This window comes from Nuphar pumila, chromosome 17 (genome assembly GCF_984573655.1).
Source record: "Nuphar pumila chromosome 17, dmNupPumi1.hap1.1, whole genome shotgun sequence".
In the NCBI taxonomy this organism is placed as follows: Eukaryota; Viridiplantae; Streptophyta; class Magnoliopsida; order Nymphaeales; family Nymphaeaceae; genus Nuphar; species Nuphar pumila.
Window position 1 is genome coordinate 29,711,482 of NC_143265.1, and position 24,491 is coordinate 29,735,972.

The window sequence follows — 24,491 nt, forward strand, 5'->3', positions numbered from 1 at the left end:
CGACAGACCATTTTTTTACCTTTGAAACTCTTCAATCGTCTCTGTGATAGCCTTAACTTGCTCATGGTATGAGTCAGTCATATGCAGGCCATGAATAGGTTCCTTTCTCCTAAAGTTGACCATCGGTTGGCTAGGTAGTGTCCCCTCGCTATGCTTGCTTAATGCCTCGGTAAGTTATCCCATATGTGTCTCTAGTTTTGCTATTTACTAGATGTGGGAGTTCAGATTTGCCTTAATGTCAGCAAAAGCCTGAAGCATTTTGTCTTCAAAGAACTGACTAGAAGTAGGCTCTTGAGATTGAGGCTGACTTAACATGGGCTAAGCTTGAGGAAAGTTGGGTCTCTGGTAGCTTGATTTATATCCACCTAGCTTAACTAGTGTCTGGGAAGGAGCAGGAGGTTGTTGTTATGGATTTTTATACACAAAGTTAGGATGGTTTCGCCAACCTTAGACGACATTCACCTACTTCTGAACAAACTCAGAAAAGTAAGGTGCTGCCAAACAGTCTATTATATAGTGTGCAGGGCTAACACATAACTTGCACACTTGCCTTACTTGGTTTATTGTAGTTGGGTCAGGTAACAATTAATCCACTTTTCTAGCCAATCGGTCCACTTTGATTTGCAACTCTTTGTTGGACCCAACTTCTAAATTTCCTCCTCTTTTAGGACCACTTGGATCAGAGGTGGTCCTATCAAACCTTGAAGATGATGCATGGTGCATAGAGTTATCGCTCAATGTCTCAAAAAGCGACCATGCTTTATCTTCATTTTTTAGCATGAATGTGCCCCCACAAGCAGCATTCACCATTTGATGGTTCTTCTCAGTAAGATCGTCATAAAAATATTGCATCAATGGTCATTTAGGTACCTGATGGTGAGGGCATATTCTCAAGAGGTCCTTGAGCCTTTCTCATGTTTCATGGAATTGCTCTCCTTCCAACTGCAGGAAGCTAGAAAAATATTTCTTTAAAAATTCTTTCTGAAGTTGTTCCCATGTGGTAATTCAAATCGAGTCAATGGACTTCAACCAATGCTTCGCTTTATCTTTCAAAGAGAAAGAAAAAAGTGTAAGCCTTAAGGCATCATCGTCGAAGTTGTGAATTCACACAGTTGAGAAAATTTCTAGAAATTCATCAAGGTAGCGATAAGGATCCTTATTACTAAGGCCCTAGAAAGATGAAAGCATTTGAATAATGATGACCTTGATCTCAAAGGTATTTTCCCTTACATCCGATCTTGTGATGCAAGAGGCTGGGGTATACTCATTAGAAATGAAAAACTCTCTAAGTGGGCATGTTGGGACCTCCTCACTCATTGTTGTAGCTTGTGGCAAGCAAATCCTAAATAATTGTTTTGGATTGGGAAGTGCGGTTTGGAGTTGGGGATCCTAGGAGCATCGTCCTTGCATATACCGCAGTTAGACCTGATATAGCAAACATCCTAAAACTTGATTTTCTACTTACACTCATGTGCAATCGCGATCAATCCACACCACGAAGCAAGCAAAAATAGAAAAATAATGCTAAAAATAAACAATCACCACTCAAGCGCAGATTTAGAGCTTGAAAGCAAACTACATGCACAGTCACCTAAGATGGTACCCTAGTAGGTGGGTCGTGCAGCTGGATCTATGGTTTGCACTCAGCATGGTTCTAGCAGTTCTAAATAATAAACAAAAGCAAACTAAGCACTCCTAGATATCAATAGAAAATTAAACTAAACAATCCTAATAAAAAAATACAAAAGCAAACTAGCAATCCTAAATATACATGAAAGAAAGGCAATAAAGTGATTACTTAGTTTTAAATCGTCGTTCCCCAGCAACGGCGCCAAAAATTTTATGCAACTTTTCTTAAAAGTATTTTTAAAAGAGATTTTTTATTAAAAATTGTTTGTGCAAACCATGAATTAAATCTTAAATTATTGGTTCACACTAGTGCTGAAGTCCAGGTCGAACATAGAGAACGTGTTTAAAACTTTCGTATTCCACACAATAACAAGCTTTATTGCCTTAAATTAAATGTAAAGAAATCGTTCTACCCTATTACAAAAGTTATTCTGAGATCAACCTGGCGTGATTATGCAGATCTAATAAAAAAGTTATTCTCAAATCAACCTGGCGTGATATGGCCAACAGATTGGCACAAGTCGACCATATGCAGATTTGTTTGTCTGCTACTGTTAGTAGATCTGTTCAGATCTGATCAGGTGATCAGATCGACTGATCAAAAGCAAAACTCATGGCCTGCGTGATTTTTTTTCAATTTCGATTTAATCTAACATGAAAGAAAACTGACCTATGCTAAAAAAATTAAATAATCAGTAACTTACATTATGCATTAGACTAATAACCAGAAAAACTAATGCATTCAATCCTAGGTACAGAGAAGGGGGAGAAGAAGCATACCTAATGGTTCACCTCCAATGGAGTGGGGAGAATAGAGTGATCTTCCATGATGTACGCACATCACACTACCCTCCGACGAGAGAAGAAGAAGACGTCAACGAAGAAAAGGAAAGAAGGGAAAAGAAAGCTAAAGAGAAGAGAGAGAACTGGTTGGGGGAGAGAGGAGATTAGAGGGGAGGGGGCATGAATTCCAAGAGGGAAAAGATGCCCCCCACCCCCTTCTAATCTTTATTATTTATAAGTTTCTATTAGGTTTTTGAGGTATGTTAAGAAATTTTCTAAAACACTCAATAAAATTTCCAAAAAATTCAAAAAGTCTCTATTTTTAAAACTATTTTCTAAAAAAAGTCTGTGAGTAAAAACTTAATTTTTCTAAAACACTCAATTGGGTTCAACTTATTAATTTTTTCTCTTTTTGAAATTAAAACGTGCTCTGCAGGATCATGCCAAATATCGATTAAACAAAAGTTATTACTACTCATTTCACATATAATCATGCATATAGAATGTATATATTATGCATAAACTTATGCATGATCATCGTCCAATCATTGTAATAGTCAAACCCAAATTACGCAAAATAAAATGAACCTGCAACATATATGCATGAAAAGAGATAACAAATATACGCAAAAAATGAGATAACATACACAAAAAAAACATTATTAAGTTATGATATTGTACTATTTATTTGAGGTTTTTATCCACTAAATATATATTTGGCATGGAATTGTAGAGCCTGAAATCCTTTTCCTTCATGCCCATTTTTCAAAAAACTCAGTGCTTGTTGCCCTAGTTGAAAGGAATTAAAAATTGCAACATAATCTAGATTATACAAAAATTTATTTATAAGTATGCAAAGTTGTGTAAAAGCATACATAGCGATTCTCAGTTAGCATTCATCAAATAATCCAAATAGGCGGGAAGCATCTTAAAGGACTCTTCCAATGAACCATATAATATAGTTTTAGTGTATTCTCATTCATGACATACTTGTTTGTAAGTAACCTCTATACCTTCCTTGTGACTGACGTCATTCATAATTTTTCTTGAAGTTATCTTCGGGTTATCATGCATGCGTTTGTGAATAACATTCAAAATTCACTTATAATGTATTTTTTCCACTATCCTCAACATCTATTCATATTTCTTGGTTGTTTAGAGAATAATTATACCAGAGGCTCAAAGTCATATATTCGGTTTTACTAGACATTAAAGCCACAAATTCTTTAAAGGTAATATTTTTGGAAACCATTATAAATTTTTAATTAGTGTAATCAAACCTATGATATTATACTTTAGCCCTTTCAGACACTATTATTAACTACCTACAACAACTACGATAATATACTTTAGCCCTTTTAATGCTTGTGCACAGTGAACCTTAGCCCTATTACACAAACACAAGAACAACAAATATTAACTAAAGGATAAGCAAACAATTATAAATCATTTGCAATAATATATATTTCTATAAAAAGAACCATAAACATAGTAAACCCTAAAGAGAAGTAGATCACAAGGATGATATTACAACCTTATCGAAAATATGCATGGGGATACGCAGGTATATATTGTATGGAACTCACTTTTGAAATTGTAGATGAGGAAGTTGATCACAAAGATGATACAGCGACCTCTTTAAAATGCAAGAATTGTCGCAAGGGTTCTACAGAGAAGTTCTTTGCAAACACAAACGAGAAGAAACCCTAGAACAAAAACGAGTATATATATATATATATATATATGATTCGACAAAATCACAACTATTAAGAAAAATCGCATATAAATATGTAAGTAGCATATTTGTGATTTTGTTGATTCCCTTTAAGTGGAGTTTCACACACATAAATTTATGTGATTTCAAGATATATGTAAAACAATATGTTATTTGCAAGAGGTTCTTCACAAATATTTTTATACGAAAGAGTGATATTTGATATTTTGGTGGTTTTATTTTCATCGAGATCTCACAATTAATTTTATGCGAGTTTGTGAGGTCTAAATTAGCATAAAAACTTGTGATTCTAATTTGAGTGAGTGTTGGAGATAGCTAACAGGCGATACAATTTTATCGCAAAAAAGGCCTAAATTTGCAGTTACGAAGGGTAAAAAGGTCCTCACGATGTCAAATATTTGCAATTTTGGATATCGAAAATTATAAGTTTTTAAGGGAATCGGGCCAAATTACCCATACAGTACAGTCATTTTCCGTTGATAAAATACCCCTTGTAATGAACAATGTAAAAGCTGAAAAATTCATGTACACGGTGTGCCAACCATTTTCTTAAGACTCGAATGATTTGAGAGGATCAATATGCATGGCGTGAAATATGATGACATGGTTCTAACATTCATGCCTTTCAGTTCCCAAGTGACCTGCTAGGTTTCATGCAGATTGGAGACGGATCCAAACCTGACTTGTTCCGTGGCTTTGGTGAGAACTGGAGCTGTATCTGGCTGTAATAGATAGTCATCAAAATTACTAGATTTCTAAATGAACCTAACGTGATTCTGACCCTATGATACCAGACCTTCACACACCCAGTGATTTGAGGACCCATATGTGGACTTCTAACAATATCCATTAAACATCATAAACAGTAGCAATTTTGTTATCCTTTTTATCAATTTTTTTTTACCATTTCTACAATCATCACATGGAAATGATTATAAAATGTCACTTACAGCCACCATCCATCTGAAAATGTTGGATGGCTGCCTTGACAAAGACACAATAACAGACTTCGCTTATGAGTATGAAATAATGAGAAGCATGCCAGAATATAGTGTGCTATTTGACAATGTAGAGCATTATCAGTAAGATGTGTGTCTTGGTGATATGAAGGTTCAATTGGATAGACCATAGTTACCAGAAAATGAAACGGATATGAGAAGCCACGCGCGAAGTGGAAGTGGGGGATCGAGTGTTAAAAAATGGTATGAAACAGGAAGTTATGAAGCAGTTATGCAAGTGCATGAAAAATGAAAAGAAAACACATAAACAACAATATGAAGCATGGGTGGAAGCAGATAAGAAATGACATGAACACAAATATAAAATGATACAAAACTAACAAGCAAGCTTATTGTAAAAAATTTAAACTTTTTAATATGAAAAACGTAAGAGAGAGTGAAGAAGCAATAGGGAAATGTTAAGTGAAAGGGAATTGATTTGAAACATAAAGCTGATGGGGACTTTCTACTAAAGAGAATCAAGTTTTTCATATTTTGAAAGCAGATTTCCCAAAGCTTCCCTTGCTTTCCAAGAAGCAAGCAGTTTCCTACTTCAGAAGCGAGCTTCCCATGAACCAAGAAGCTTCCAGTAACTATGGGATATACAATAGCGGAATATTGATAATGTACAGAATTTTGGTCACTACATGCATTTAAAGGGTTGCAAAATCAAAATTTCCCTGGTACTGCACCCACATATGTCCATATGCCACATCATGCAACCCTTCGATATCAAGAAGCCTGATATCATAGATTTGTCACGCTTTGTGGATGCCATGTTCCTACATGAAACACGGACCCTATGCAGATAATGATCATGGGTTTCAGGGTTGGTTGTCAAGGTGGATAAACCCAAGCGTAACTATTATTTTAGTGGTCAAGCAATCAAAACTACTTAATCAGCAAGAAAAGGTTTCAGCTTTAATGGACCATCTCAACTAAACTGCAGTACCAATGGGAGCTCGTAGGAGCTGTCAGTGCACGTCTCTTCGTGGTGGGACGTTGCAGGTTCAAAACCCAGTGGTACGTTGAATAGTAATTGGTGGGGGTCGGTATAACAGCAGCATGTCTTTCAAAAAAAAAAACTAAACTGCAGCTAAACCAGTAATACAAATGCAGCACGCCCAACTTGGTTGTAGTTTAGAACAAATCATTCTATCATGCCAACAGCCAACTTGGTTGTAGTTTAAACAGATCTGGCTAGTCTAAAACAAGCAGGCACGATCTCACGCACCACTAAACCTGCGATGCATAGACAGCTCAATCCAAACAAACAACAAGATGAGTGAGCGAGCATGTGGGCGCACACACGTATATGCATGCTACGCCAAAAGTGAGAGAACCCCCATCCCTCTACTATGTCCATGTTTTCATGTATTTACCATGAGAATCAAGCCATCTACTTGGGCAGATCTTCAAGAAAGATTTTGCACGATGCCTCAGCAAAGACTCAGATTACATTTGCAACTCACTGCCAAAAAAGTTAAATAGCCATATTTACAGATTCCACTTTCTTGAGCAGTACCGAAGCCACTGTCAAATCTCGCTTGAGCTGAGCAAGTACATATTCAGATATACAGGAACAAGAGATCCCAGTTGTCCGGAAACTCTAGCTAAAGGTGGAAAGGAACACAAAGAAGCTTGGCCATGAGAGAAGCTTAAACGTTTAGCTCGTTCCTCCATGGTGATGTGCTGCTACTGCATTAAGACGAAGGAAAGTGTAAGTCAACAGGAAAAAATAGGTGAACTTTCAGAAAAAGTTCATTACCAAGTTTAAAAGGTTGAGACACGCATACCAAACAAGTTGCTCAAAAAGCATCCTACTCGGAACAGCATGGGATAAAACTTTCTATGTGACTCAAAGAACAGCATGGGATAAAACTTTCCATGTGACTCAAAGAACACCCGGATCATGTTGAACATAGGCCATAGGGGCAAACACATGGCCGTCATTAAATCCAGTTTCAGAAGAAGAATCCAAGAGGAAGGTGTGGTAATGGAAACAAATGGGAGGCTGCATTTGATTGTTCTTAGTTTTGGGTAATCGTGGAAGCATTTCAATACCTCAGATTATAGATTTAAGAACAGACCACTGCCTAGGGTTCGCACAGAGATCCAAGCCATTCAAAAAGGGGGTCCCAGGTCCCCACTTTAGATATTTGAAATCCCTTTTCAATGACAAGGCTTTTTGGCTTCAGGTTAGACCAATAGTCCTCAGTTCTTGAGATCCTCAGATCTTAAAAACCTTAATTTGAACCCAGATCATTGATCTAAAGCCCACGGGATTGATTTTAGAATTATGCTGAGTCAAAATACTGGACTTTAATGCAGGTGAATTTTGATCCTACACCAGGATCTCCCAATAAAGAGCCACCCCACTTGATGTTGTCTGTGTTAATCCAAGCAGGCATGGATTAAGTCCAATATGCACACCACATTATAACTGCACATCCCATGATGTCTACAGAAAAACATCATATTGAAAGGCACAAACAGTAATAAAAAAGACAGCTATTGTTTAGTTTTTTTTTCTTTGGCAGATGAGCATCGGAATGAACCCAAAACTACGTCTGGTTAAGACAAATTGAGAGGCCACCAACCAACAACAGACATTTATACTTCTAATTTCTGTTTTTAATGGCATTAAAAATCAAGGCAAAATTCATCTGATTATCTTGAAACATGTACTTATTTTCAGTAAATGAAAAGGTGAAGCAATTAAAAGATAAACAGATCACAGCAGATTGAAAAAAATACCTGCCTTCGCCTTCGACTCTGTAAAATGTAAAGTGCTCTCAAGATCACATAGCATGGCAGAAGTAATCCAGCAAACTGAAGCAGTGAAATCTAAATATTGCAGGTCAAATATTAGATGTTTGAGCCGCAACAGTTTAGAAAGAAAAACCCAGAAAGTTATTATTTGTCAATTCATGCAACTGGATGATAGAACATACATTGAATACTGTCAAGGACTCCTGCAGAAGCCCAGAATCTTTCGTTATGATAAGAGCATGGCGAACAAGCAGAATTAGCATCAGCTGTCAAGAATACAAAAGATATTCAATTTTCCAATAAAATAAAGTTTGTGAATCAACAATGAATACATACAATGACTTTTCAACATGTATCCAATGGAGCACCCAACTTGGACTCACTAATCCAAGGTCTGCGCCAGAGGTGGTGAACTTTCGATGACTTGCAAAGTCATGTTTAATCAAGGAACCCCTTAGGTCTCAAAATAGGCTATGAACTTGGGGAAATAAAACCAATACAAGGGGAAAAACAAATAAGTAAAAGGAAAAGAATACAAGCATACAATTAGAGCGACGGAGCGGCAGCAACCAATACCACCAGTGTTTGCAACAGCATAATCTTCATATTCAGCCTGCAGCAACCGATGCTCAGCAGCAGCTATGGCCAGAATATGAGGGTCATGAAGATCTATCCGTGGGCCCCAATTTTGTCTGTTTACAAAGAAAAAATATGAGAGAGAGCTATGAATTGTAAAACCAAAGCAAGCAAAATAAGAACAGACCAGTCATAATACAAGAATTGGTGTACCAATATCATCTCCACAAGTAAAGCATCAAAGTAAAACACAATCACAAAAGATATATCCATGAATTAAAACTAACACACAGTATATTTTATCTAATTTTCAATTCTTAGGCAATGCAGACACCAGTTGCAGAATATAATTTCTTTTGATAACCTGCAGCATTAACAAAGCACCTGTGGTCCACTAGAGAAGAACCAAGAGGATGGAAAACACAGTAAATCTCAAATAAGTAGCACCAAGGAATCTTCAATTGATGGCAAGAGAACGCACAATGTTTCATCTACTAAACTTTTAATGAGTTTCCATAAAACTGACTGTGAGTGACTTCATTTAAACTACAAGGGCCATCTCCATATACATCCTATGTGCATAGGAAGTGCATCAAATCTAGGGTAGATTTAGATCTCATCTAGCAAGAAAACAAAGACAAGACAAAATAGCTAAGTTGTTCAAGCTAGTTACAAGCAGATAGCTCTTGTAAGTCTAGCATAGGACTTGAGTTCTAAAAGACATCAAAATCTTAATCACCTATATGCCACAGGAACAAAAAAATTTGATTAGCGCATTTAAGTAGGTGATTTCAGCAGGACATACAACAGAAATGCACATTGTCTGGCTTCAATGGCAGAGAAGACATTCAATGCAAATTTTAGTGACAAAAAGAAAAAATAAGGCAGATTAACTTAGAGCACACGTGTCTAATCAACCTCTAACGGACATTCAGTGCTAATTAGTGAACAAAAGAAAAAATAAGGCAGATTAACTTAGAGTACACTTTTGTGTAATCAACCTCTAACATAACATCAATTTGAAAATAATCACATTTAGGTTCCAGTTGCTAAAAGTATCCAGAAAGAATGTGAGGATGAAGCCAGAGAATAAAGCAAGATAGGAAGTGGCATTTAGTTCATGATAGTGACATTGTGATTATACAGGCGGTCATCAACACATTTATTGGTTAAGAAGTTTCTGTCAGGGCAAGCTTGATAAGAACCTAAGAATAAAATACCAAGTTTCTGAAGCCACACTTTGATGTGAAAAGGAGGATGAAAAAAGAAAAGAAAAATGCGTAAGCACTAAATCTGAGAGACTGGAACCAGTTCACTAAAAAAGAACAAAACAAGGAATTTCTTTTGATCCATGCACTAATATATGCAAAGACATCTTTTCAAAGAACTTTTGATTAGAGATTGTTTTCATGATCTTCAGAACATCCTAATCCATTTGAAATTCTTCGAACTGCCAGTCTACAGCAGAAGTCAAATAAAACCAAAATAATCTAAAAATTTACAATGCCAAGTTGACAGATGCCTTGGTGCCATACAACATCTTTGTCAATTGTTTATCTACTTTGTTCGTTACTGAAAGGATGTGAATCTGACTAATGGGCTTAACCGGCAAACTTTAAAGTTCTTATATGTGATTTTAGCACACAACCATGTGGATGGTGGAAGAATACTCAGACAGCAGAGCAAAGCAGATTGGGTCTGTCAGTCTGCATGATATTGGGCATATGAGGCGAGAAAATGGATGGAATGGAGAATAATGGAACATGTATTCATCCACAACTAGACAAAAGAATTTGAACATTCATCAAGAGTGAATTTGTCAAACAGAGAACATTAATATTTCCATAAACAAGAGCTTCAAATTAAGCACACAAAAAAGACATCAATTTGACATAGTAAACGTTAATAGGCTATTTTTTTATTTCTCAGATTCAGAAAATTTTGAAAGTAATGACCAAACATATTATAATGTTACTCATCTTATTAGGGCTGATGCCAAAGAAGTGAAGCTTGAATTGTTCAAGGTCGGGTTATTTTCAGTCAATAGAAGCAAATCTCACCTCACCATGAGATGGAGCCAAGCTCAAGCTGAGCCAAGCCAGTTCATTTAAGTTTATAAAGAAGAAAAAAACAGAGGGACAATGGAATATTTTGGAACCCTCAACCAACCAACTCCACCACATGTGTATATATATATAGAGACACACATACTTTTATGTAGAAATGAGTTTTTTTTATGAAACTAACCTTACAGATGTGATCAACATGCTTCGTTAATGACTTAGTGGGAATCCGTTCTTCGATCTTCCGGATATGACACGCAGGCACAATTTCATGAGCCTTGAAAAATCAGCGGCCTACATTGTGCAATGTTTTATCCACTCATGAAATTGTGTTTTTTGGGTTAGCATTTTGTCAGGTTGCCATTACATACAAATGAGTTTTTTTCATTTTTTTGGCTGGTTTTCATGGAACTAACCTTACAGATGTGATCTACATGCTTTGGTTAGTGAAAACTGGCTCATGGATCTTCAAATTATGATACATAGGCATGACTTATGAGCCATGCAAAATCAACAGCCAAAAATGTGCGATATTTTCTCGGCACATAAAATTGTGGCCAGTTCCTAGCATTTGGACCATGCTGAATCCATCTATGAGGTCTGATTGGACTGACACGACCTGCACCTGTGATTTCTAGCTCATTTAGTCAGGTTGGCAAAGATAAAAAAACTTACATATATATATAGGTGAATATTTGGTGCTATTGAAGGCACAAAACTATTGAGCATAAATCACCTTCTTTTCATATTTTTTAGATATTTTTTTGTAAATCAGACCTTATGGATGTGATCTGCAAGGTTTGTTTAATAGAAAATGAGTTTTGAATCATGTGATCGTGACATATAAGCATGTTTTTAAGGGCTTTAAAATTAACAGTCCACAATGCACTAAAATTTCACAACTCAAAAAATCATATTTTTAGACAGGAATAACATGATCAAAGATTTGATCCTTAGCAAACAAACCAAGCTGAACACATCTATCTGGTTAGATAGAGTTGATAAAGCTTGAACCTATGATTTCCAGCTCAACAGTTTCGTACTTCAATAGCACCAAATAGTAAACCTTATCTATATATATTTATATATGTTTATATCTATATATATATAGATAGATAGATAGATATAGAGAGAGAGAGAGGGCAATGAGAATATTCATGCTACAAAACTATCCATGTCCTGTACAAACTGGGCATTTCCATCAAATTTTTCACAAATTTGACCTCGCAGATGTGTTCAACATGGTCCATTTGATAAGAATTGGCACTTGGATCATGTTTTTATGACAAAGAAATATGATTTTTTGATGCTTAAATATTTACAAAAAAAAATGAACAATTGATTGTCAAACCCTATAAAAATCTATCCATGTGTCATAATTGGATGATTCAACCAAGAGTCAATTCCTATAAAATCAAGCATGTAGAACACATCATTATGGTCAGATTTGGAAAAGGAATGAAAAAAGAAAAGAAACAAAAACATCCAAAAACTGCAGTTTGTATGAAAGTAGTTAGGATTTTCGGAAGGACGATTACATTAGCCTACACACACAATAATACAAACCAAAAAAGGAAGAAAACAAGTGCTCAAATTGCAAAAAATTGATGACCATGTGAAATTCACTAAAAGCAACAGTTTCTAAAAGCCGCTAAAGGGTATCTTTAGTGGAAATTAGAAAATAACCACCGCTAAAAATCGATTTTGAGTTTCTTTTTCCTTTTTCTACATCCAGCGCACAGTGACAGTCAATGCACATTTTGCACGGATCAAGTTTGGATGAATCATTTCTGCTACATACATACATATATATATATATATATATATATATATATATATATATATATATATATATATATATATATATATATATATATATATATATATATATCCTTCCAAAAGAATTTAATTTTATTGATACAAGCTTACCCAAGCCAGCCTTTATTCAAGTTCAGCTCCTTAAACATGACAAGCTCATAAAATAGGCTCTTCAAGCAAATACAATCCTGAGTGAACTAGTTAGCAAGCCAAGCTGAGAGTAGTTCATTTCATTTATCAGTGCATTCCTAGTAGTGCTCTCACAGTGGATACTTGACTTCTTACAAATTAGATAAAACATAGATCCTAGTCTATGTCACATGGGTGCGGGTGCGGGTGCGGGTGCGGGTGCGGGTGTGGGGGTGCGGCACTTTCAAAAAACCTGGGTGCGGGGGTGTGGCAAAAATATAAAAAATTATATATATAAAATCCAAAAGTTGGACATAAATGACCCTGGGTGCGTTGACTGCACCCAGGGTCAGGTTGACTGCATCGAGTGCGGGTGCGGCACCTAGTTGGAGAATCCCTGTGACATATAAGGCAAAAAAAAATTCTTGGCAAATTTTTTTTAAGTCCGAAAATTGGACCAAAATGACCCTGGGTGCGTTGACCGCACCCAAGGTCGGGCTGACCGCACCCGGTGCCGCACCCTGCTAGCCCAATCCCTGTGACATAGATCCTAGTTGATTTTTGCCACATAAACACCTCATTGAGAATTATCAATGCACATGTACAATGCACTGTATGATAAATTATAAAAGATTTTAAGTTTAAAGGAAGCACCTTATATCAATTGTTAAACCATCTGAACCAGCCCTGGTTTGTGGAACAGAGTAATTTGGAGCATAGACCTACATAAGAAGGCATTGTCAACAATTTCTTCAGGAAAAAAGAAAAAGAAGATCCTTTCAATTCCTCTAATTAAAACAAACTTAAGTTATATTTTCATTAAATGATATCTTGGTTCAATGCGTATCAACTCCACAGACAAAAGGAAAATCCTTTCAATTCCTCTAATTAAAACAAACTTAAGTTATATTTTCATTAAATGATATCTTAGTCCATTGCATATCAACTCCACAGACAAAGAGCCATGATACCTGCCTGGACAGTAAAGCCCCATCTAAAATGTGTAGAATGGCTAGAACACAAGAACAACTAGGCTTCTGATTATGATACTTTTCTACCATGGTATTATTGATAATTATGGCACTTCCAGGAAAGAACAAATTGAAAAATCTAATATTGCATAACAATGAAGAGAGTCTTTCACTTGGTAATAAGATCATTTTCGGTGTCCCAGGATGTAATGCCACAAGCAAATAAAAAAATATGAAGAGATTATGAAAATTTGTAACAGGAAAATGAGTTCCATAATCATTTTCTAGGAAAAATATTTAAAAGAATGCATGAAAAAACAAAAGAAATCCAGTGCATGCATACACCATGGGAGTGAACGGGAGAGCCAATGCTTGTTTTGAGATAAGTTGAAAATAAGCAATGAAGGCAGCAGAACTCCAGTTAGAGTTTTGCAGGTGGATTCTAAAGATGACGTTAAAATCATGTTGAAGTGTTCTTGAGGACAATCAGCTATGCCATCTAGGAAGAACTGTGTAAAGGATTTTGTTAGAGACGCGTCTCACATATGCATGTTAGCAACAAGTTGAATGCAGAAATTCTGGATGGTCCTCTAACAAGAGTTGGAAAACGTAGAAAACTCTAGCCTGGGAACCCTTTTAAAACCAGAATCTTCAATATTGTTATTCCACAGATCTTATGTAAACTTTCATTGTTCCCACACATAGAAAACCCAGCAAACTTTTCAGTCTAGAAACATTAGAAGTCCTTTAACGATAGTTGGGAAATATAGACAACTCTAGCCTGAGAATCCCTTTTCTTTCTTTTTAAGGATGAACCTACAAGATTTTTATGGGGAAAGGTTAAGTGGCACTCTTTGCAGTCTTTTTGTTGCTCTTTAGTTTTTCTTATTTCCTCAATGAAATAGTGGGTGGCCGATCTAGCTCACCTAATAAGGCAAGAGGAAAAAGCCAACAATGTGAAATATAAAATTGAATAAGGTACACGTAGAAGGCCTTTTTGTTTTTTGGCAATGAAAAGCGTCAACAGGTATAGTAGAAATAAGACTGTCTGACATACAAAAACCTGCTTACCAATTAAGTCACAATAGCATATCATAGATACAGTCACATAGGATGAAAAATTTTCAGATGAAATACCATACCTGATTGCAGATCTCACAAGTGATATCTCCTTTCTTATTGCACCATCTCTGAATACACTTCCTGTGAGCAAACTGCACCAAAATAACAATCCACATTATAAATGATCCCCATAACCCACGTTGTATTTAAGGAGAAAAACATAAGCATAAGTGAGATTCTCATTCCTTTCACAGAGCAATCATACGCCAGGGATAGATGGTTGCGGAGATGGCAAACCATGGTTTTCCTTGTAAGTTGTAACAATGCATCTTCAAAAGTGAACCAAATCCAGCAAAAATATACAAGGCCACTAAAGGAGGAAATAAAAAAGGCAGTGAAAAATGGATGTGCTCTCTTGCAAAAAGTAAACGCACATTGAAACCAAAAGTTATAAAACAAACATTTTGAATGAAAATTAGATGAAGAGTAATGAAGAGGAAAGATGTAAGAAGAAACAAATGAAATAATTTGTAGGTGTCATTTCTTCTAAAACCAACCACGTGCCCACCATCTGCTAACAGATAACCATCAATAACAGAACAAAGCAATATCAAGCTTAATGAAAATCTAAAAAATCTTAAGCATGTTCAAAATCCTCGAGAAAAGAAAAGTAAAAATCATTAGAGAGGAAAGGGAAAAAACTGTCTAAAAGGAAAATGCAGGGCATTGGAAAGAAAGCTGTGATTTTTATAAGCAAGAAGAAGAGAAACCGAAATGCAACCCAAAAAATAAATGGTCTTTGAACAAGAAATGGACAAAAAACGTTCACAACAAAAACCAAGGAGAACCAACGGGGGCTCCACTTGTTTGGTAGGAGCAATTAGTGAACGTCACCTTGTGTTGGAAACGTTGCAAGTTCAAAACCCAATGGTACGGTTGTATAACTGGTGGGGGTCTGCTTAACCCCAGCTTGCCTATCCAAAAAAAAAAGCAAGAAAACGAACAATAGAGGCCAAAAGACTGGGTCATTCGCAAAAGTCTTTGCAAAGAAACCCCATAAACCAAAATGCCAAATGCAACTAGAAAGAAAGCAGTGATCGTAGACAAAACACAAAACCCCAATTCACCAAATGCCCAAAAACAAACACAGGCCCGAAAGACATATACAACCATTTACAACAAAACCCAAGATCACAAATGTAAAACAAAACCAAAAAAATGAAAATTGAAAAAAAGAGACCATGGAGAGGAATTATTCATATTTATTTGCAAGAAAGCCCAATAACAACAATGCAGAATAGAATGACCACCAATCATCCCTACCACAAGCTCCAAACGAAGAAATGATGGAAGAGAAGCCACAGAATCACACAAAAATCAACCACTCTCCCAGAAACATGCATCACCCGCAACCTCAAATGCAAAACAAACGCCGGAAGGACACCAACAAAGAAAAAATACGATTTTTCCAGACAAATACCATAAAAAATCACGCGAAAACCAACACCCAGATACCAAAACCACAAAAGCAAACCTGCCAAGAAAGAGAAAAGCGAGAATCTCTTCAAAAAAAATAAGATATTTGAATGAGTACCTTCAGGGTACCGTTACACGCACAAGGAGACTCCAACTCCTTCTCTTCGTCTTCCTCCTGGCATATTCTGCACTCTATGAGCCCCCCTTTATCACCTTTCTTCGAGCAACCCTCCCCCTGAGAACCACCACCACCACCATTGCAACCATTGTTGGTCAGAGGGCAGTTTTCCGGAGCTTCCGTCCTCCCATGGCCGTGGAGGAGACCCTCGTTGACGGTATCGAAGCAGGCTGAGGAAATCAGACGGTCGACGTACACCATGAAATCGTCCACCATCTTTTCCTCTACGCTCCGCTGTTTCCCTTCCCCCTTTGTATTCTTCTTCCTTGGGGGTACCAAAAACTATGGGGGTCCTTTAGGGATGTTGTAATTTTCAATGCCCCCCAAAGCTTTCGTTTTAATTGACAGGACCCTATCAAAGGTTTGTCATTTTTAAAAGTACCATTGCCATCTTTAAACCAAAAGCCAAATTTATCATATTGCCCTTGTAAAAATGTATTTATATTTTTTTTTTCAAATCGTTCAACCATGGGATTTGATAGGCAGGGCAACTCCAACATCTATTTAAGACAAACCCCCTCTCCACAGTCATTAGTCTTTAAAATATTGTGCACTACTGGGTAATGCATGTGAACGTTACCCGTTCGTTCATAATATTTATAACAATATCCTTTAAAAAAAATGCTTTTTAACACTATTCTATGTAATGTATTCAATACTAGCAATAAAATGAATTTGTTGTGCTTTTTTATTTGTTTACCAAGGGTTTGACTGCTTGGGGGATCTCATATCTGAGGGAGTTTCTAGTGCCCCACATTTTAAAATTTCAAATGAAGAATCACTGGCATGACCTTGCTTGATGGGCCACGAAATCTTGGAATCTAGCATCCCCACTTTGAATTGGAGGTCAAACTTAGCATGTGCTCCATGCCAAATTCAAATGCGGCCATAATGTTTTGTTGTCTTATCATGCGAAAACATGATAAATTTAAATTATTAGTGATATTCGTGATTATTACTAAAAGATTGGAATTCAAATGAGATCATCTGACTTCTTTAAGGGTAAATTGATTATTTCATTATATGTTCTAAGATGACTTTTCTCTTCTTTTTCCACTCGTGTTAAAAGTTTGAGGACATTTGTAAAATAAGAGAACTTGGGTCAAATTAAAAGGTTGTTGACGTTAGGAAGATGGAGTCACTAAAATACAAGAAATATCAAGTGAACGGGGCATTTTCAGCACTTTCTTTTGTTTTTTTCAAATCCAAGCATGTGGATGTGTTCTTCACGGGGAATCTGCTAGTAATCAACTGTTGAACCATGCATTTTGGATGAAATTACAATTTTTTGGATGTTTAAATATTTATGATTATTATGATATGACGTTAAAACATCAAAAAAAAATTGTTTATGCTTGTTGGATATTTTATAAGGCCTTGCATGACTTTTGTGAAAAAAATTATGGATACTTAAATATGGTCATGATTATGTCCTTGAAATATTGTTATTGTATCGTATTGCATGCAGCTATGACTTATAAAAGATTCTATCGTAGTTTTATAAGTTGTGTCTGTTGTAGACATAAAAAAAATTCATCCTTAGAACTTTGGATATACTACCTTTAATGACTCATAAATCATGTTAAAGGTATAAGCTTGAGTGAGTTGAGGTGATGAAGTGTATCTTTTTTTTTTTTTCAGTAGAGACTCTTGAATATGAGGCTTTCAAGAGATAGACCAACTTACGACGCCAATATAAAAAAAATCACCTAAGGACTCTGCAAAGATTATAGAGCATGCAACATGCATGCTTGCAGTAGACCTGACATTGTTTCTCTATCAGTTAGACAATTTGATATGTGCAAAGGAAAGTAGTCATATTGAGAGAATAATTAATAAATACACTTGTTAGTAGCCTTCGAAATAGAATTGACTATGTGAATTTTGGTCTTATACAATCATTGTATCCTATATTGGTATCGTATATCTATGTATTGGGTAAGCAAAGTTTTTTTTATGCTCGTAATAGTAACTACCATGAGGGGATTATATTAAAGTCAGACCTCTAGTGTGTCTTTCAATGTAATCCAAACTAGTATACTAGTAAATATACATATATTGAGTCAAAATCGTGATTTGGCAAAAAAGTTTTTTGTAAATCTAGTTTTTGAGACATGTTTATAATTATCAAAAAATGATTGTATTGTACAAAAAATTGATATGTTTTTTAAAAAACTCATAATTTGCCAAATTTCTCTTGATGACCAAAATCGCAATATTGGGCATTAAAATAACCATTTTAGCCCTCGCATGTGTGGACCTTCTGAGGATATTTGAATTTCCTCTGTGACAAATTTTATTACTGATTTTTTACCAAAAAAATTGAAGGATTTTGGAGAATCACAGAAAAGAACAAAGACACTATACATATATACCTTTCCAATAACATTTGAATCGCTGGAAAATGATGAACGAACGATGAAATACAACCCTAATAGCATTCCAAAAAAAATGAGATGAATAGGTGTAGTTGCGCCTAGCCTGATTATTCTATATTATTTTCAGCCACCTATTTCAAAATAATAATAATAATAAGGATAGACATATTGGTGTGTTAGCTTTCTAACGCCACTAAGATCGTATTGTTTTGATTAGCGGTTTGGGATAAACATCCTCTAGAAGATAGACTTTTTAGATTTATCACACCCTCTAACTAAAAGGTAAATTTACATTATTTTTTTGTCGACCTCACAAAGTTTGCATAAAATATAGGCAAAAATGACCATTATTTACGAGAATAAGAAAGTTCGCATAGAATATAGGTGAAGATAAGAAAGTCTGCATATATTTTATGTAAGGATGAGGAAATCCACATATATTTTATGCGAGGATGAGGAAGTTTGCATATACTTTATGTTGCCTTCGTGAGGTCTTCCTCATAAAATATATACGGACTTCCTCATCCTCGCATAATATTGATAATTTTTTGCCTATATTTTATGCAGACTTTCTCATCCTCGCCTATATTTTATGTGGACTTCGTAAGGTCCGCAAAAAAATTGTGTGTCTACTTTTTAGTTAGAGGGTGTGATACAACTGAAAAGTCTATCTTCCATAGGATGTTTCTCCCGAACCACTCATTAAATCAAGGTGGTCTTGGTTACGCTATAAAGCTAATGCGCTGATATGTCTGTCATTTTTATTCTTTTTCTGGATTTTTGTCACAGGTGACCAAAAAATAGTATAGAATAACTAGGCTTGACGTAACTGTGCATGTTCATCTTATTTTTTAAAACATTGCCAGGGTTGTATCTCAGCACCCATTTGTTGTTTTTCAGTGATTCAAATGTTGTTCGAAAGTTATTTATGTCTAGTTTCTTTGTTATTTTTTGTAGTCCTCTGAAATCCTTAAATTTCTAGGTCAAAAAGCAATAGTAAAGTTTGTCACAGAAAAAATGTGTATATCCTCAAGAGGTCTGCACATGCGAAGGTTAAAATAGTTATTTTAATACCCAACATTTATAGTTTTATTCATCAGGTAGATTTTGGCAAATTGTGAGATTTTTTAGAAACACATGTTTTTGTCATATAGTACAACCATTTTTTGTGTAATTATTGCATTTATTAAATTTTACTTTTGGTATTCTTATAATCTCTATAACTTTTAGAGTTTTATTTTAATTAAAAATATTACCTAATGAGAAATGACCTTTATCAATTAAGAAAGTGTAGTTGGAGGTTGACATCAAATGAGACTCATTTTCTTAATGGGAGATTGGAGTTTTCATGCTCTATAAAGAGATGGTCTCACCCTAGAGAGGAGTAATGGAAAAATCTTTCTAGGTAGCTTTGTGTCATGTAGCCAAGTGGCAAGTTCATGTTCGCCCCATTCAGTGTTCTCCTAAACCTAAGGTGGATACAAATGCTTGACTTTGATTATCTTTTTTGTGGTTCAAGTTAAAGTAAGTTGATCAAACCTTGTGCTTTTTTTTAATCAACATAGATTTAAGAGTTTTGGAAGGTGAAAAATGTGCTTTATTATTTTTTTTTTTTTTTTATTATTATTATTATTATTATTATCAATTTATTGTTATCATTGCAAAATTTTACTTTTACAAGCCAAACTCAGTTTAGAAAAAGTTTTGAAAATAACTCACCTCTGTTTTGAAAAAATTGCGGGAAAGGGACTCGCCTGTCAGTACGAGGTTCAACCATTCATGGCGCCATAACCAGGGGTAATCGAACCAAGGATCGATCTAGTGCTTTGCTTTACTCAACTGTCTAAATCGATTATTCTATTCCTAAATATACAAGGAATCAGGCATATGCTATGAACTTTGGAAAATGCAGATTGGAAATATGATGTATGCTTCGAAGATTCGAAAGTACTTGAAAAAAGGAGACACTTTGAAAATCGTAAACTACATCTGAGAGATATTTTGAAGAAAAGGAAAACCAACTTCTGAGAAAATCGACTTCTGAAGGAAACTTGGGTAATTTTTTAGAAAATCAATTTCTCTGAGTTTAACCTCTGAATTTGGGAAATATTAAATCGTGAATCTAGACTTATAAAAATATTTAAAAATGGAAACTATTCTGAGAAAATCAATTTCTGAAGAAAAGGAAGTCTTGATGTTGAAAAACTCAATTTCTGAAGAAAATCTAGGAGACTTTAAGAAAATCAATTTTTCTGAGATTTGAACTTTTGAATTAATCAAGAGGATGGGCGTGTGGCCCTGTAAAATTCTTTTATGATGCAATCTAAACCTAGATGATGCATGAATGCAATTTGAGAAAATATTTTCTGAAGAATTTATAGAAAATCATTGATAAAAGAATTTTTGTGCCTTATAGAATTTAGATGAAATATATTTGCCACATATCCCTGACTATAGCCACGAATATGTATTGAATATAGTTCATTTGATTCTAAAAAGGAAAAAGTTTTGAAAAATATGTCATGATTTTTTAAAATGCCTAAGTGTGTAGGCAATTTATGGCTTAAAAGAAGATGATAAATTTGGATATTGTTCGTATTCTGACTATGGCCATAAATATGAACTCAATTGAGTTTATTAACTCTTTAGAAGCGAGTGCACATGCCATTTGTGTTGATCATGGTGAAATTGAAATATGCATGAACCATCATCCATCACATAATTGACATTATTTAAAAATAAACTATATGCAATGCAGTTTTAATCTAAGCAGAAAATTAAATTTTTATTCCAATATTACAGTTTACATCAATAATAAATTGAAAAAAAGAAAAAAGAGAAATAAAAAAAGTACAATCTTGAGTGTCCTTGCAAAATTAGCAAACTTATTAGTGGACAAATGTCAGCTTTTCGGGATTTATCCAACAATATCTAGAATTGATGGATTTATCCAGATATAAGTCTTTTTTCATGCTTCACTAAAATAAACACAATAAAGGATGATGCAGAATTAAATGAATAATAAAAATAAATAATTTTGAAATTTGGAATTTGGGGGAAAATGGCAAAAATACCCTTGAAAGTTGACCTTTATTGCAAAATAAGATTAAAAACAAGGTTTTTTAGAAAAGATTTTTGTAAAATGCTTAATCCGGGGATCAAACAAATTTAAAACAACACCAAATCGGGTGGAGAGCACCATGATATGATTATAAACATAATAAAATCCTAAAAATATAGAGTTTTTCATGAAAAAAATGAAATATTAAAAAAAATCATTTTTGCCCGTGTTTCAGTTGAATCAAGACTCTGCGGGCGTCCTGTTTTTATGAGATAACTAAATATCATATCAAATGAACTCCAAAATTCATAAAAATTGACAAGGACACTTATAATAACCCTAAAATTAAAATACAATCAAAAAATATACTTTTGGTATTATTTAAATATGAATATTAAATAAAGAATAGAAAATATGCGATTTTGCCCACAATCACGTACCTATCGCAGTGTCAGACCCGAATTAGATATCAAACAGCAGTGAAAACTTATGAAATTTTACAAATAGAAACTAGACATGAAAAAAATAACCTTTTTTTTAGATCCGAAAAAGCAATTTCAGTTAGAAAGATATGATTCCGGCAATACGTACCTGATTTTTGCCTATGTGTAACGATGTGAAACAGACATATCTGGTTTCGGGTGCAGGAAAATATAGCAAACAGTTTTCAAAATTTATAAAAATTTATAGAAAGATACTAGAGATCACAACAAGAAAAATCCTTTTTACGGATCATCAATATGATCTTTGGTGAGGGAGAAATCGTTCCAGCAAGTTGAACCATTATTCGAATCAAGATTTTCACTCAAGAAGTACAGGTTCTGATTGCAAGCTTTAGGAAAATAGAAATACATGGTAAAAATTTATGAAATCACAGCATACAAAATAGACATGCAGACAGATCTGTGGCTTTTTACGGATCATTGATACAATCTTCGGTGAAGAAGAAACCATTCTGACAAGTTGACTTAGGCTCTGAATCGGGTATGTCAGTTCAAGAAACACAAATGTTGTTGTTGAAACAAAGAAATAGAGAAATACACCGTAGAAATTTATAAAAATTTCACAGATTGAAGGGGACATCATAAGGAGTACTCTGCTTTTTATGGATCATCGATTTGATCTCTGACAAAAGAGATATGACCTCAGAAAGATGCTCTTGGATTTTCACAACGTTTTCCTAACTCAGAAAACAGGTTCTGACTTTGATTTTTGAACACAGAGTTACAGACCTCTAAAAATTTCAATTTTTTTATTAAAAACCATAGGCATATGCATGATTTCACCATAAAAATTTAAATTTTATTAATGCATATAAACTGGCAAAATAATTATATTAACAGACGGCCAAATTTATGAATAACGAATCTAAAACCCTAGAATGAAATAAAAGTAATTATTCATGCTAAAAAACATAAAAAAATATGTAAATAATGCAATGAATCATCATTTGATGCTTGAACAACTAAAATAAACATGAATATGATAAAATAAATAAATAAAATTAGGGAAGCACGGTTGAGATTTTGATTTACCCATTAAAAGAGGGATTTGACCTATAAAAAGGTCAAATCTTGATCTTTTTCCAGCAGCTAACATAATAATCAAATTTTCAACGAATCTAATGGACCAAAAATGTGAAAATAACCATGAATGATCAGTAGATCATCATCTTGGGTTATTTTAGGGTTCTTTGATAAAAAAAATAAAGAAAAGCTCACACATAGGGGGCGACAATGGTGGATTTACATAAAAAATAAACCAAACAATAAAATAAAATAGAAAAAGGAAGAAGAAGAAGAGAGAGCTCACCTTGTTTGCAGCAATGGAGGAAGGAGAAAGCTTGAGGGAGAGTGAGAAGAGAATATAGCATGTTGGTTGACCCCTCTTTATGCCCCTATTTATAAAATTTTTAACACTCTTTAATTAGAGAGTTCCATTTTATCAGAACTCTCTTAATTAATTAAGATAAATCAAATGGAGGCGATTTTCTAAGGAGAGTTTCAACCTATTAAAACTCTAGATAGTCAACCCTAATTAAACCTAATTAAGACTCCTAATTAGCTCTAAAAAATCTCAAATGTGGCACCACCTATGTGGGCCCACATTTGGTTTTTAAAACCCTAATTACAAGTTTTAAAAACTAAGTTTTAAAATACCAAAATAAAGCTGGAGTTTTAAAATCAATTTTGACTTTTCAAACTTCTAATTTAATTAGAACACTAACTAAACCTAAACTAACCTAAACACCTTTAAATGCGGCACCACCTACTGTGGGCCCCATTTGATTTTTCAGAAAACAATTTTAAACTTGAAAATAAAGGGGGTTAAAAATTATTTTTTTCGAAAAACTTTAAAAGGACACCTAGACTCACTAATATTTTTGTGTTTTTAAAATTTGTAAAATGTGAAAATGATATGAATTTGAATAAAAATGAAAAAATTAGGGTTTGCACCCCTGCAGGGTGGTCCCACATGAAGAAAGCTGTAAAAATTGGAATTTGAGTTGAAAATCAGGTTTAAAACAAATCCAGATTGTTTTTCTGAAGAAAATGTTTTTGAAATAAGATATGTAAAGCTATGAGGAGTTGGCCAAATGGAAAATATCGATCTAAAACTCAAGTTTTTAGAATTGATTTCGAAATAAGGTTTTAAAACTCGAGTCTGGATTTAAAATTTTGAAAACCCAGAGTGTTGGATCTCGAAAATGACATGCAATGCAATAAAATGATATGAAATGATTGCAAAAATGACAGGAAATGATAAACCCTGGATCAGGGATTTGAATTCCCAGACCTCTGGCAAGGTCAAAGGATTGGAAATTCCTGTCCGAAGGCAAAATTTGATGATTAAACATAAGAT

The 24,491-nt window shown here is 34.6% G+C and overlaps 1 protein-coding gene and 1 non-coding gene across 2 annotated transcripts; one reads left to right on the forward strand and one right to left on the reverse strand.

Moving 5' to 3' along the window:
• Window positions 1-868: 868 nt before the first annotated feature.
• On the forward strand, window positions 869-976 carry LOC149811848 (small nucleolar RNA R71). Its single transcript, XR_016428636.1, has one exon. It is a non-coding gene; the product is annotated as a small nucleolar RNA R71 (small nucleolar RNA).
• Window positions 977-6,581: 5,605 nt separating this feature from the next.
• On the reverse strand, window positions 6,582-16,450 carry LOC149811849 (uncharacterized). The gene is made up of 7 exons (XM_089993239.1): window positions 16,131-16,450; window positions 14,617-14,688; window positions 13,158-13,225; window positions 8,462-8,609; window positions 8,100-8,183; window positions 7,903-7,992; window positions 6,582-6,843 (listed from the first exon to the last, which is right to left on the reverse strand). Exons 1-7 carry the CDS (start codon window positions 16,404-16,406, stop codon window positions 6,841-6,843), a joined length of 741 nt encoding a protein of 246 aa, XP_089849365.1. The 5' UTR covers window positions 16,407-16,450; the 3' UTR covers window positions 6,582-6,840.
• Between the last annotated feature and the right edge of the window lie 8,041 nt (window positions 16,451-24,491).

Excerpts from the sequence above, each read along its gene's own strand:
- LOC149811849 (XM_089993239.1), bottom strand. The coding sequence starts at position 16,406 with ATGGTGGACGATTTCATGGTGTACGTCGACCGTCTGATTTCCTCAGCC. Across the intron at positions 8,610-13,157 it reads GGTTTAACAATTGATATAAG|ACAAAATTGGGGCCCACGGA; the intron begins GTGCTTCCTTTA and ends CTTTGTAAACAG. Across the intron at positions 8,184-8,461 it reads GCCGCTCCGTCGCTCTAATT|CTGATGCTAATTCTGCTTGT; the intron begins GTATGCTTGTAT and ends TATTCTTGACAG.